This window comes from Leuresthes tenuis, unplaced genomic scaffold (genome assembly GCF_036924035.1).
Source record: "Leuresthes tenuis unplaced genomic scaffold, fLeuTen1.0.hap1 SCAF_21, whole genome shotgun sequence".
In the NCBI taxonomy this organism is placed as follows: Eukaryota; Metazoa; Chordata; class Actinopteri; order Atheriniformes; family Atherinopsidae; genus Leuresthes; species Leuresthes tenuis.
Genome location: NW_027325375.1, coordinates 26,812,251 through 26,826,452, shown reverse-complemented (window position 1 = coordinate 26,826,452; position 14,202 = coordinate 26,812,251). Strand labels below are relative to the sequence as shown.

The 14,202-nt window shown below is 40.1% G+C and overlaps 1 protein-coding gene across 3 annotated transcripts in view; it reads left to right on the top strand.

Moving 5' to 3' along the window:
• LOC140279834 (unconventional myosin-XVIIIa-like) overlaps window positions 1–13,959 on the top strand; it is a 59,815-nt gene extending 45,856 nt beyond the window's left edge. For 2 of the 3 annotated variants that reach the window (XM_072375034.1, XM_072375032.1), the window contains 6 exons: window positions 2,242–2,379; window positions 3,208–3,393; window positions 3,484–3,623; window positions 8,912–9,034; window positions 9,585–11,001; window positions 13,878–13,959. In XM_072375034.1, coding sequence (XP_072231135.1) covers window positions 2,242–2,379; window positions 3,208–3,393; window positions 3,484–3,623; window positions 8,912–9,034; window positions 9,585–10,986 — 1,989 coding nt within the window. In that variant the 3' untranslated portion in view covers window positions 10,987–11,001; window positions 13,878–13,959. Of the gene's footprint in view, window positions 1–2,241; window positions 2,380–3,207; window positions 3,394–3,483; window positions 3,624–4,399; window positions 4,445–8,911; window positions 9,035–9,584; window positions 11,002–13,877 lie in introns of all 3 variants that reach the window. The other variant, XM_072375033.1, reaches the window with a different exon arrangement.
• Window positions 13,960–14,202: the final 243 nt, after the last annotated feature.

Genomic DNA, 14,202 nt, shown 5'->3' with positions numbered 1-14,202 from the left:
GAATGATAAGATGTTGGGCAGAGAGATCTCATTTCCTTACTGACTTCTATTCACAAACCGTTTGTTATTGTCGTCAAAGCTGAAATACAGAATAATGAATGAGTATAACAAAGCTGAATTTCATGTTGAAAATGAATGTTATATGTCGAGACTCTGTTTTGTATAATAGTGGGATTTATTTTGTCTTCATGCACATTTAATGGAGGTCTGACTCATAAGTTTTATCTGTTTATTACATATAACCTATTATTATGAACAGTGCTTGCAAACTCAGACAGAATCTGATCATCTTTCACACACATTTAATGCATCTGCTTTTAATTTAATTTTAGTTTTGCTCTTTGCTATATTAACATGAAGGGATGCTCTGGACTGTAGATGTAAATTTGTTGTAGTGTAGATGCACAATGGCAGTCAGAGGGTGAAGCCTGCTGACTGTGGTGAGCTTCTGCTCTTTTCTCCAGCACCACTTCCAGGTCTAAATTTTCACTTAGTCAGTGAAATATTTCAACAACCAACAGATGGCTTGACAGTAATGATTCAAATATGCATGGGCCACATTTTAATGGCTCAACATCAGCATGTTAACATTGTCATTGTGAGTATTTTTGCACGCTGACACTAGCATATAGGTCAAAGCTTTGATGTGTCCATGCACAAATGCCACAGAGCTGCTAGTGAGGCTGCAAACTGTCGCTCTTGTTTTTGTACTGCCCATTGCACAGCTGGCTTATTGTTCACCAACTAAAAGCTTTTTATTTAATCGTACAGCTGTAACAAATCTGAAGCTGCAGTTTCATTTTAATTTGCCTACTTCTGAGCTGATTGGTTACTGTATTTTGTGAGGTGTCTGCTAATGGTTGAAGCTCATCAATGTAGTTTCATGTGGTGAAAAGGTTAATGCACCTGTTCTCAACCTGTTTTTATAACTGTGCTTTTATCATGTTTTTTTTTATAGAGACTCATTTGTTCCGATGATAATCACAGTATGTGAGATGTGTCACATATTAATGCATGACCATTTGTCTTTGCTGATGCATTTGTTTTCAAAATTTGTTTTGGGTAATTTAAGATGAATATTGTGGCAGTCTGTATGATGCACATGCAAACACACAAACTCAGGCTCAGATTCATCAGATGTCCTTGTTTGGCATGGATACACAATGGTGCTTAACAGCAAGAGCATTCTAGGCTCAAACCTAATTTTTCTTTAGTTTCTCCCTTTGTGTGGATTTTCTTCCAAGTGTTAAGACATGCAGGTTAATTTGTTATTTCAAATTGGCTGTAATTGTGTGCATAGACAGTTTTCTTTCTCTGTGTGTCAGCCCTGAGATGGACTGGTGTCCCGCCTCTCACCCAATGTTTGCAGGGATAAACTCCAGCTCCCTGTAACTCTGTGCAGGATAAAGTGGGTATAGCTGATGAGTGGATGGATCTGCAGTGGATTAAACAAATACAGCCATCTGCTGTAAACAATATTTGGCTCAAAGCATCAAACTGAGATCACACCACTCCAGTTTGTCATGTCTCTATTTCATTAAAATATACGTGTGTCCAAGCTTTTAGGCCACTTAAGACCCACCCATCAGAGTATTTCTGGCTATACTTGAGACACAGTACTCTGCAAGGCACTGTTAAAACCTGCTGGAGTAGGCAGTGATTGTTATCTAAAGCATCTGACCTTGAAGTGGTTATCTCATTCCCAGTAGGAGGGAAATCTGTCTTTTTTTAATAATATCAAAGGAGAGCTCCAAAATCCTCCTTGTCTCAGATGCAGAAGTCCCTCATTAGGTGCCAGGGTGCCTTTTGGGGCCAGTTTTGTTGTGACGTGTCTTTCTTCCTTTCATCAGTTCTGAAAAATATTATTTAAATGGAACAAACGTGCTTTGCATGATGCTGAGGCCTTTCTCAAAGCCTGTGAAATTACCGTGACTCACTGTTACTCAGCCTGAACCACAAGCTCTTTTTTTTGACCATTTGAGGTAGATTGGAGGCTTATCTCTACTCATTATTCAGACTGAATTCACATAATTTACATTTGTAAAGATAGGTTAAATTGATGCAAAATGGGTGAAAGAGTGAACATCAATCTATTTTTGATGCATGCACATGACATTAATATTTACTCTTAAGGTTTTATATTCCCCACTTAAAAGAGGAAGTGGAAAGCACAGATGAAGAAAGAAGTGTGTGGTGAGTATTACTCCTCAGTGACTTGATATGTGTGGGATCTTCCTCTAGCTCCATTCGCTACAGAGCCAGTTGGAGTTCCAAGAACAGTCTATGGTGGAGAAGTCGCTTGTTAGCCGTCAAGAGGCCAAGATTCGTGAGCTGGAGACCAAGCTGGAGTATGAGAAGACGCAGATTAAACGCTTGGAGGTGAGATGGTACTGCTCATAACATACAAATGTTATATAAACAGGAAGGTAATTCTTTAATTTTTCAAATGGAAGGAAATAATTTAAATGCATTGTGTAGTGTCCCTTTCATGTCTGACCAAGAAATGCATCTGTGGAGGAGTAGAAACATTGTGCTTCATAAAGAGTACAAGCGATATGTTTTCAAGGTCCACTCAGAAAACTTGATTACAGGATGTTGTTTTTATTTATAATGTGCACTGCATGCCACTCAAAAGTGCGAGTAGATACTTGTACAAAGCATAAAAATGTTGAATGTAATTTAGATTTACGTTGATGAATTATCAGGTTTGCCTTATATGCTTGAATAAAATCCATTGAAGGTTAACGTTGCTGCTTACACATCACAGCTCTCATAATGTTATACCAGTCAGTAGTTACTCCACTGGAATGTTTTCAAATATTATAGAAGGTCCACACTATATCCTTGAGGAAAAAAAAAAGAAATAAAGAGTAAAAAGTTTACATTTACTCGACAGGAATTGTAACTTCCTCTAATTTATGACGGTTACCTAACATCTTTACCAGAACACCTTTACATCTGCAAATCTTTACTCTGTTCAAATGCTTTTCAGGCCAAATAGAATAAATTATAACAGGTATCTCTAACTTTTGTTTTGACTAGATCGAATTAGGTTTTATGTCTCATAAACTTTCGGACTGGTCACAACGTAATTGTGACTTATTTTTATCTGTTGTGCTGATTCTGTATAGTCAGACTTAGCTGATAGATATTAAATCAACCTCTGGTTGGAGCAAACTCATCCAATTCCCATCGACTGCTCCCCAGAGCCTTGTGGGACGTCTGAAGGAGAATCTAGAAAAGATGACAGAAGAGAGAAATCAACGCATCGCTGCAGAAAACAGGGAGAAGGACCAGAATAAGCGCATGCAGAGGCAGATAAGGGACATGAAAGAAGAAACGTCAGAGCTGTCCAAGAAGGAGGCTGAAGCAAGCCGCAAGAAGCACGAACTGGTAAGGCCTTGGTTGCTGTCGGACCTGATAAGATTCACGATAGTTAACACAGACTGTAACCACGTTTCTGTGTCGCCATCCATTCAACAGGAAATGGACATTGAGAGCTTAGAGGCAGCAAATCAGAGCTTACAAGTGGACCTAAAGCTGGCCTTCAAGAGGATAGCAGACCTGCAGGCTGCCATAGAAGACGAGATGGAGAGTGATGACAATGATGACCTAATCAACAGGTACAGCTTGAACACAAAAGAAGTTACAAAATACTTTCTTTCCAGAGATTTGCAAGGAAAGCACAAGTACGTTAATGCAATTGAGCATGTAGGTTTACGGTCACAGTTTATGGGAACACTAAAGGGAACTCAGCTGTCACTAATGTTATTAATTTCACTCGTGTTCATGCTGTGACAAGTCCCATTGTCTGCTGTGAAAAAGGTCTATTGCCTTTGCTTCATTAGATCTACATCCGTGGTACACATACAGCAGTGTAAATGGAATATCTGCTCATTTTCTTGGGCTGTCAGTCACAACACATCTTTTTTATGCTCCCACATTTTTCTGCATACATTCTTTACCTCTTTTGGAATCTGAGTCACACTTCACTCTATCTGCTCCCCAAGTACTTCTCAAATGGTTTAATTCAGCTCCCTGCCTCTGATCTTTTGTCTCTTTGCTGGTTTTCCCTGTTTGATTACCCCCTCCCTCGTTGCAGTGGGGTTGAGGGTTATGCTAGCTTTGAGCCGATGGAGGTAAAGCCTGGCGGCAATAATACAGAGTTCTAAAAGGAAGACATTACACACGCCAGCTCTGTTTGAGCAGTCATGAGTTGATTTAATGCTTTACAGAACAATGGGTAGCTGTTTAATGTGTGTGTGTGTGTGTTAATGCAGAACACTATTTGGTTGGTGTTATCTCATTTTGTCCTCCTTTTGTTATCTGTGTATCTCACCTTCTCTGTTTCTCTTTCTCCCCTTGTTCCCTTTTCCCTTTTCATCCTCACTTCTGGCAGTTTGCAAGACATGGTGACAAAATATCAGAAAAGAAAGAACAAAACGTGAGAACGGAAAATGAATCTTTTGTTTGTTTTCATATTTTTTCACACCCATTTCAACCACACGGGAGAGTAATGCAGTATTCCTTATCCTTTCACTTTCTGTTTTTCCCAATGGCACAGTGAGGAGAAGACATTTTAAATAGAATGAAAAGCACTGCCTGTGTTATACATCTCTGATATGTTTAAAGGATGGCCCTGTGTTTCATTCATTTTTTGCCAAGTGTCTGAAGTTGTACACAGTCTGCCTCATTGGAGATTTCAGGGCTTGTTTTTTTTAATGTTACATAGAACAGAAAGCAAGAACAGAAAGTCAACCATAATACCAGATGTCAATATCATTCACCTTTGAATTAGTCTCACTGATTTTTGGGAAAATGTAAACCAGATGAGGAACAGTAAAGTGAAACAATCTGACGTAATACTGCATTATTGTCTCCTTAGACAATAATCATCATCTGCTACATTTGAAAAGTCATCGCATGTTCTCACGTGTTTGTCTAAAATCTCCTGTATTCATCTACAGCCTCTCCAAAGCACATGCAAAAGCACACCGTTAGTGTGGTTTACACATCAAACACTATCAGCCTGTGCTGCCTCCATATGAAATCATACATGTTATATTTAGGGTAACAGCAATTTGTTTTCTCTCTGAAGTAAATTACAATCTATCACCATACCTTTTTTAAATCGGTTGTAGTATTATAGCCTTTGTGCAGACATAGTATATTTCCATGGCTTACATGTGCTCTGGAAAAGCTTACACACAGGTGTGTGACGGATATGTGCAACTGTTGCATGATGAACACACGGGGACTGCATGTCCATGGCTCCACAGTCGGTACATGGTGCAAAGCAATGATATTGCATGTCACTGTTGAAATGTTTTATGCCCAGCTGTTTTTCATGCACGCATATGATCTACTAATCCCAATCAATGTCATTATGCTGTGAAAACATTTAACCCACAGAAATTCACCTTGTCTTGCTTTGAAATAACGCAGTCACTGATTGTGAATGTCGAATATGTTCTTTTGACTGACTGAATCCCCTTTTCTTTCAGTTATTATGCATTGACGGGATTTTTCGTGGCACCTTATGGAGTTATTTAGGTCTTCGTCGGGCTTTGTGCCGTATAATCCTCTGAACCTTCCTGTTTTTATCGCCGATTTCTTTTACCCATCAGGCTTTTTATCTTTTTGTTTTTTGCGATCACGTTTTCATCAGACTGCCCATCTGTATCAGTGTTCTCCCTTTCTTTTTATGCAACTCAAGAAAATTGGCAACGATTTGCCATGTTTACTTAATCAAATTTTCCCTCCTTTGACACCATTGTATTAGCAGCATGGAAGAACGGTAACGGAGGAGGGGATTTTTCTTCTAATTATGAAGGATGATTTGCTGTACAATACAATATCATTGTGCTCACTGCTTTAGAACAGAGGTTATGATGGTGGGTAAGATTATTATTATTATTATTATTGTAGGGCAGATGATGTAAGTTAGATTTGTGTTCTTCAGGCTGGGTAACCCTTCACACGCACCGCAGCGTAATACTTTACAGCAGATGTAAGGCTCCACTTCATAAATTATTCATTCTTTCGCCTTTAGTACCAGGTGATAATTATATTTGAATATTAGGTTAATTACATCTCAGTGTCACGAGTGCATTTTGTTTTGCTAAATTAGATGCTATAGTCATATGGTTTTATGGTTCTTTTATTTTAGCGTTCAATTGATAGAACCAAGCCATACGAGATTTGATGCTGAAAATAAGCATTTGTGACAAAGATTTACAACCAGTGCAGGCCAATTGTCAGAAGCGATTAATGTTCACTTATAGATTCCTGAGGCTTGTTTGTATCTACGAGCCTCTGGACTGGTTAGCTAGTCGTGTGGGCCAAGGACAAATCGTTTGTGACACCATTTTTACAGCACTCAATTGCAAGCCACCTTTTATTTTGCTTGCTTGTATGTGTTCCAGAGAGGTGGTGGGGTGGGGGGGCGCTGAATTTCAGACGGGCTAGTTTCAGTATTTTAATGTATAGCCTTAAAAAAGCCACAGGATCACAGAGCTGACAAATGGCCAACACGTGTAATCAACTTCCCTGTATTAACGAGCCTATTATCTTGTTTTTGGTAGGCTTTTATCAGCTATTGATAGTGTGCAAAATGAGAGAGGGAGTGGAAAATGCAGGGAACAATTTTTGCTTCTTGCCTCATAAAGCACCTTTCAAACTCTAAAATGAGCAAAGTTTTGAGAAGGAAATACTTTTCACCAGGCCATTAAGATTCTCTTGAATCATCATTACCTTCATGTCATAAAAGCAGCGGCCCTAAGTTACTATATTAATGCTTTTCCAAAGCTTGAATACCATTTACCCAAAGACTCTGATGCCCCTTCCTCCCTGTGCATACTCCCTCACAAGCTACCACAAGCTCTATAACCAGCTTTCTTCTCGCTTTTAGGCAAACTGTCTACAGGAAAAAAAAAAAGGAAGTAGGGAGGGAACATGCTTTGTTGTCTGAGGAAAAATGACTGAATGTGAGTCATAAAGCTTTGGGACAAGGGGGTGGTGTAGTGTTAAGTGCTGTACAGTGGGAGACCCGTGAACATTAAGGCCTATATGGTACTTGAACGAATGATGGAGCCCAGCAGTCTGCCTGTCATTTCACACCTCTTGGAATATTGTGTTGACACCTTGCAAGCATTTTTTTAACATGTTCCAAGACTCGGATAGATAAGCTTGTCCTCAAAAACATATCTGTGAAGTGCATTGCTGTTACTTCTTTTTTTTTCTTTGTCAGCTGTGTATAAACGCCGAGTGACATATATCTACAGTTTAACTCAACTCAACTTTATTTATAAAGCCCTTTAAAAACAGCCGTGGCTGAAACAAAGTGCCGTACATGAATAACAACACCAAGTATAAGACAGAGATATACAAGGCTAATATTTTAGATTGATGAAACATGGCTCTTCCAAAGTTTCTGTAAGGCTATAAATAATAGTATAGCCAGCCATTAATCAAGAAGAGCTAAAAAATTGAAGATGCTTTACAACAGCCCTGTCATCGCTGTTTTTAGATATACAGCCTCTTGTCTTTAAACTAAGAACTGTATCGTGCAGAATGTAATTTTCCCTGACAGACCTTAGCGCAGCGTCAAACATACTTTAAGCCTTCAGAACATATGGGTCTCGGTGCAATGTGCAAATGTATTCTCACACATTATGCAGGATATGAAGGCAGAGCATCTGAGGTTAGAGGCAGTGTGTCCTTAAACAAAAAAACAACATTTTTTTTCTCTTAATGCGTTTCGACCATGATGGCAGTATTGACTTAGAGGTTATGCCTCTCTGCTCTCCTCTCCTGTCACATTAACCTTCCAGGACAATGAGGTGCATAATTCAAAATATTCAGCACAGATCTGAATGAATGAATAAGGATTGACCTTATCCAGGTGGGATCTGCTGAGCTTTTTCATCATGATCTATTGGTCTGTGTATATTGATTGCTATGTCAAGCGTAGATTCAGTGGGGCTGCCTCATCGCTCCTCTCCAATACCAATCACCAGGGGCAGGTGACATGCCACACGGATGCTTGCAGCTTAGAAGTAACCAAACAAGTTAATTATACCTCCAAGAGTTTTATTTGTATGCTGCACTTTTATTAGCACGTTTGCAATGCATTTGTGTTTCAGAGGCGATGAGTTGTTTGGGGAAAAAAAACATATAGGATTTGTTGAAATTATGGAATCACAGCTGTTGCTTAACTGATTTGTCTTGCATCATCAAAGTAACCCTATAATTATAAGAGAGGGAGTCCAACTGTGAACAAATGCTTACAATTGTCAACTATTATTTTGGCTGTGTAATTCCCTGGATGTGGCGCTGCGTGGAATATTCATATAACGAGTCCTAAAGTATAATTTCATGTCTGAAAATTTGATAATTTTGAATTTCCTTCAACCTTATGAATGGAAGGAGAATATCTAATCACCATCAGATGTGTATCTGGGGTTTCGCTTATATAGCCTATCAGATACCATGTCTTTAGAAGCGTTTATTAATTTTTACTTATCATCATTATTACGGTATTATTATTACTTATTTTGAAGAGGGCTGAGGGTCCAAAACTTTGACTATTGGAAAACTATAAGGAAAACACAGATGACATCAAGTTTTTTTTTTGATCTAGCTGTAGCACTCAGCACCTCACTAGTATTCTTGGTGTACAATGCTTTTTCTTATATTTAACTTTGAATTGTCACAACAGGCAGATTTTTGGCAATTTATTTGAACAGTATTAAGTAGTTATGTGAGGATTTAGTAAAACCCTAAAACTCTGTTTGTGTTTGAAGCCTCTGACAGTCCCTCACTTGAGTTCTGCACTTGAAGATACAAATGAGACGCTAGATGAACATTTTTGATGATCTTCACAAACTCCAGGTGGTTTATTTCTTCACAGTGGAGAGGAGACAGAAACCGACTCAGAAGTGGAAGACCGCGTGGATGGAGTTAAATCTTGGCTTTCAAAGAACAAAGGCTCCAACAAGACCCTATCAGATGATGGCAGTTTGAAGAGCACCAGGTCGGTATTCATGTTCCTTTTGCTTCATGTCTGATGAACATATATGATAACAACCATCCACCTTCCCAACCTTAAAAAGGCCCATGATAACCAGGGTCAGTGTATAAAGAAGAATGGGTATCTTATGTTATTGGGTGTTATCTCTCTCTCTCCCGGTAATCTGTCTAATGACAGGAGGTGGTGTCGGGAAGAGGCTGCTGTCATATTTGTTGAGGTGGCCTGTGGCCAGTTGGCACGCCTGCTAAATGACACCTCCGCCTCTGTTGGAGAGGTCCTTTTGCTAGTTGATTACCTCACTTTTAGCAGTGTACACTGTCTGCATAGCGGCAATAGTAGGAGGTACTGTATATGTTTCCTGTCTTACGACTCGTCCCGAGGACAAAATGAAAACAACAGATTTGTGCCAAAAAATAAAAATGTTAGCTACCACATATCATCTGAGGAAGTTTCATAAAGTTAAAGATTAGATTTGATGCTTTAAGTGTACTTTTTTTTTTCCTCATGTTCTCGTGATTATCTCAGGTGTCAATTTTATTACATAACCCCTTAGATATGCAGCAAATGCAGATGCCAAGGAGATGAAAGACAGTAAGGAGAAGATGAGTGACGGAAGTAAAGATGGGAAAGAGGTAGAGCAGAACAGATCAGTGTCTGTCATGAGTTCCCTGAGCTACAGGAAACGCTCCAATCTGAAGGACTCCATTGGGGGTAAAGGGGATGAGAGCTCACTGTTTAGCACTCTCAAAGAACAGTCTGACACACCAGACCATGCCGCCATCCGCAAAGCCAAGTCAAAGCCTGGAGAGCTCCAGGAGGACAGGAGAAAGAGTCAGGTTGAGGATGATATAGATGACAAAGGCTCTGTCATCTCGCTGGCCTATTCTGAAGCTACCAGCAGAGCAAGGAAGGGCTTAGAGTCCCGCTGGACCTCCCGCAGCAGCCCTGAATTTGATAAGGAGTCCATGGTGTCCTCAGTGGCTCCCAGTAGGATGTCCACCAGGAGGGGAATGTTGGATATGGATGATGACAACAAGTCAACCATCAGCAGTGTGAGCCGATCCAGCCCCCGTTCACTGCGCCGAAGCAGCTCTTGGAAAGATGACAGACGCAGCAGCTCTCGCTTGTCCGTTGCACGCAGCTGTGGCCTGAGTGAATTTGGTCTACATGTAGATGATGACGATGATGGCCAGAGTGTGGCCTTTGGAGAAAGTACAACCTCACCATACAGTCCCCGCTCCGTAGGTCGTAGCTTCTCTACCCCACCTCAACCACGTCCCTCAGACAGCAATCAGCCAGACACATCTGACATTAAATTAGTCACCCATCGGAACTACTTGGACCCTGACTTGGAAGCTGCAATAAATGAAGTACTTAGCTTCAAACCCATTAAGTTCAAGCGTAGCAAACTTGACGAGTCTAGTGATGAAGAAGAGAATAATAAGAAGGGTGAAGGAAGCGAGGACAGTCGGAAAAAAGGAGTTGATGAGGAGTTGGCCTGCAGCACATCAAGCTTGCTTCGATCTTCATCAAGCTCTGCTCAAGATTACCGTAAACGTCATTCAAGTACCTCCCGAAGTCGTAAAGATAAAAAAAGCAAGGTTTCATCATCGGACTCCTCCTCCTCCTCCTCCTCGTCTTCCTCCTCAGACGATCGCCACAGCCGAAAGAGTAAAAAGGGGAAAAAGGACAAGAAGTCCAAGAAGAAGTCTAAGAAGAAACCAAGTGAGTCAGAGGATTCCTCTTCCTCCTCCGATTCGTCAGAGTCCTCCTCTTCGGGCTCAACCATCTCCTATCGAAGTACCAGCAGTGTTAAAAGGGCTCCAAAACAACCACAAGATGATGAGAAGGATCTTACAGGTAATGGACAGTCTAGCAAGAACAAATCCAAGAAGAAAAAGAAGAAGGTGGATAATTTGATGATGAAGTACCTCTACAGGCCCGACAGTAACTGATACCAACAGAAGAAGGTGATGCTTGGTGTGATGATAACATAAGAGTCTAACACGAATTAGAGTGGATTCAGGAGGTTTGCTTGATATATTAACCTTGTTTGCTGTGTGTGAATGTTTTGTATTTATTCTGAATTATGAGTAATCTTTGTGACACACAGTTGACTTTCCCTGGCCATTTTTTTCCTGCAGAAGTCACACTGGCTAATTAGAGCATGCCACTATGTTTGACTGGACTGCTTTTGAAATGTTTCTCTCCCCCGGCTTGCCTCAGTTTGAGATGTATTGTTGCATGAAGTCATCACAGCAATATCTCTGGAGTGGTGCTGAACTCCTTTACACCCTTGACACGATTCCGCTTTTATGAAGAAAGATTATTTCTTTCTTTTTGTAAATCTGTGCTTGGAGATTACAGGTTTGTTATAGTACTCACACCCACAGCAATCATCAGCCTGTGCTCCACTCTATGTGTCGGGATTTTCTGTCATGGCAGTTTCACAGAGTGCTCACACTGAGGTGGTACTGTCTGCTGCACAAAACGAAGTAGAAAGTACCAAAAGCAAGCAGAGCACAGTCAAGTTGAGCTGTTGAAATGTTACAGTATGTATGGAGCTGATGCAAAGCTACCTGAAGTACACAAACGTACGCTTTTACAAGTTTGACGGAAAATTCTCTGTGTCAACAGTTGTTCTGGGATTTTATTTAGTTTTTTTCCAACTCGTTGCTCTGTTAAGACGAGAAAAACGGAGCATTAAGACGTGAATGATTAGAACAGTCACCATGTACACAAATTAAGTTTCAAAATCGAGAAGATTTCCTGTGTTCTCTGCTTTGACCTGCTTGTCTGTCTGTATCATCATCAGAAAATGATTGAACAACTGTATAATATATTGAAAATGTTGCTGTCACTGCAGTATCAACATATGTGATGCCAGTATCACAAAAGACTGCTTGGCTTGCAGGAAATGGTAGACTACAGACCATTTCACGGCAGACATTTTGACTTCAAATAAGGAGGACAGGCACTGTTGTAATAATGATGGCTGCATTCCACTTGGAGGACATTCAGCTTTTGCTACGACCAACTGGCATGCTTAGATGCAGAAGTGGAATGCAGCCCTAAACTTGTACGTACTGAATTATAATATACTGAAGAATCTGTTTTTTATGCTATAAGTCATATCATCAGTCACAGTATTTAACAGTAGTTATCTTGAATCGCAATACTGTGAAGCCCTAGTTTCCATGCAAAAAAAGTGCTCTAACGATGCCTGGGATTGTACAATACTCTCATGCCTGAGGCATAACAACAACACTGATCAACACTGAAACAAACAAACATAGCAGACGCAATGCCATCCCTATGTGTGATTTTCAATTTCATGCCAGCATATCTGCAAAAAAAATCTTGCTGTGACTCCAGGACTTCATATTATAAACACTGACTGTCCCTGTGACAAATTGCCAACACTTTTGCACAATGACCATATGCGATCCAGCTATACTGAAGGTTTTATCCTTTTCCTCTGCTCGTATCTGTTTTCGTTGGGAAAAGATTGGACAATGCTGTTGCTTCCTCTAAATGCAGTCGTGAGAACTGCTACTATTCTTGTTTTGTAACGATAGAATGCACCTCTGCAAATATATGTTTCTCTCAGTGTGATTTAGATGTTGTGATAACTGCATCCTGTTAGAAGAGAAGTGTTTGGCTGTGGCTTTTCCTCGAGCACAAACAGAGGCTGGCAATGAGGCAGACAAAATTACACCAATTTTTCTTCTCACTTGAGGTGAAACAGACCTGTTGAATCCGTTTGATGTGAACACTTTGCATCATAATTAAAATGCCAAAATTAGCCCTGAGCTTCAAAAACTATCCATTGTCAGAGTAATTTCACCAAAAGTTTGAACTTCTCTCGTGCTTGCATAACTTTAAAATTGATTTCAAGACAATTATCCTTCAATCAGGATAATTTAGTCGTTCTAAGCTCTGTTTTTTTTTGTTGCATTAAGGCAGGTTGACTGTAGAGCGCACGTGCTCATGCCAACAAAATAGGTGTTTTAATCACAGTGACAGACAACAGCTAAATGCTATTATTGATAACAGTTCTTTCAAGGTTGATTTGTTAATATGTGTCTTACTTTAACTTGATATTGTAGAATTTAATATAGGACATGTAATTCAAATGTAAGGTTCATATTGTAGACGTGAATCTTATTTTCTGCTTGCTGTCCTGAAGGTGTGTATAAAAAAGCTATAATGTTAGAGTGTAATGATTGATTATAATGCCATGAGTTGTCATGACAACTTAGTTTGAAATAGCCCTGGCAACAACCTTTAATGAGTGTAGCAGGTACTTTGCAAAAAAACCTCTATATTCTTCTCAGCCTTGGTTGAAGTTATCGAGTCAGTCAGTGCTGAATGAATTCCTTTTTTATTTACTTCACAAACTGCACTTAACCTTTACTGATGTTCGAAAAGCGTGCCAGTCATTATCCCATGCATGAGAAGTGGATTGGTCTTGCAGTTTGTGACACGAACAGAGCTTGTTTTTAAAAGGCAACATTATGAGAATTGTATTGATTGCTGTGGGTTGATCCTGGTAACACTTGCTCATCTGGGACCTTAGAGCAAGAATATTTGTGATGCATTTTTCCATTGGGGCGAATCAAAAGTAAAGATTCACAACAACCCCTGGTGCACCCCCCAACGTGCACAAATGTCATGCACACTTAAGGGGATGTGGTATTTACTGATCAAAGTAAATAACACATCTCATTAAATGGTATTTGTGCTTCAGCATTGCATGTTTTTATAACCGTATCTCTTTTCTCTCTTCTGTAAGCACCCAAGTCATCATATAATGATGTGTCTGTATTTCTGTTGACCTCTATAGCCCTCCTGCGTACCGGAGACACCTGACTCTGGGCAGATCTGATGACGAGGAGGGGGTGGACAGAGACTCCAGCAGGCAGTCTCTGAAGCAGAGCAACAGCGAGACCCTATTGACTGAGAGCTCATCATAACACAGGAGAGACGCACTTCTTATCCTCTTACTGTATTACCCCTGCCCAGCCAGCAAGGACAGATCAGAGGCACATAAAGAACACTGTTTTCAAATAGTTTAGCCTGGACTTTTCATTACGCACCCTTTCATCAGCATGAGGTGACTTTGCACCCGTGAGTAAACTGTACTTCACTTTCAGTTGACGCAACATATT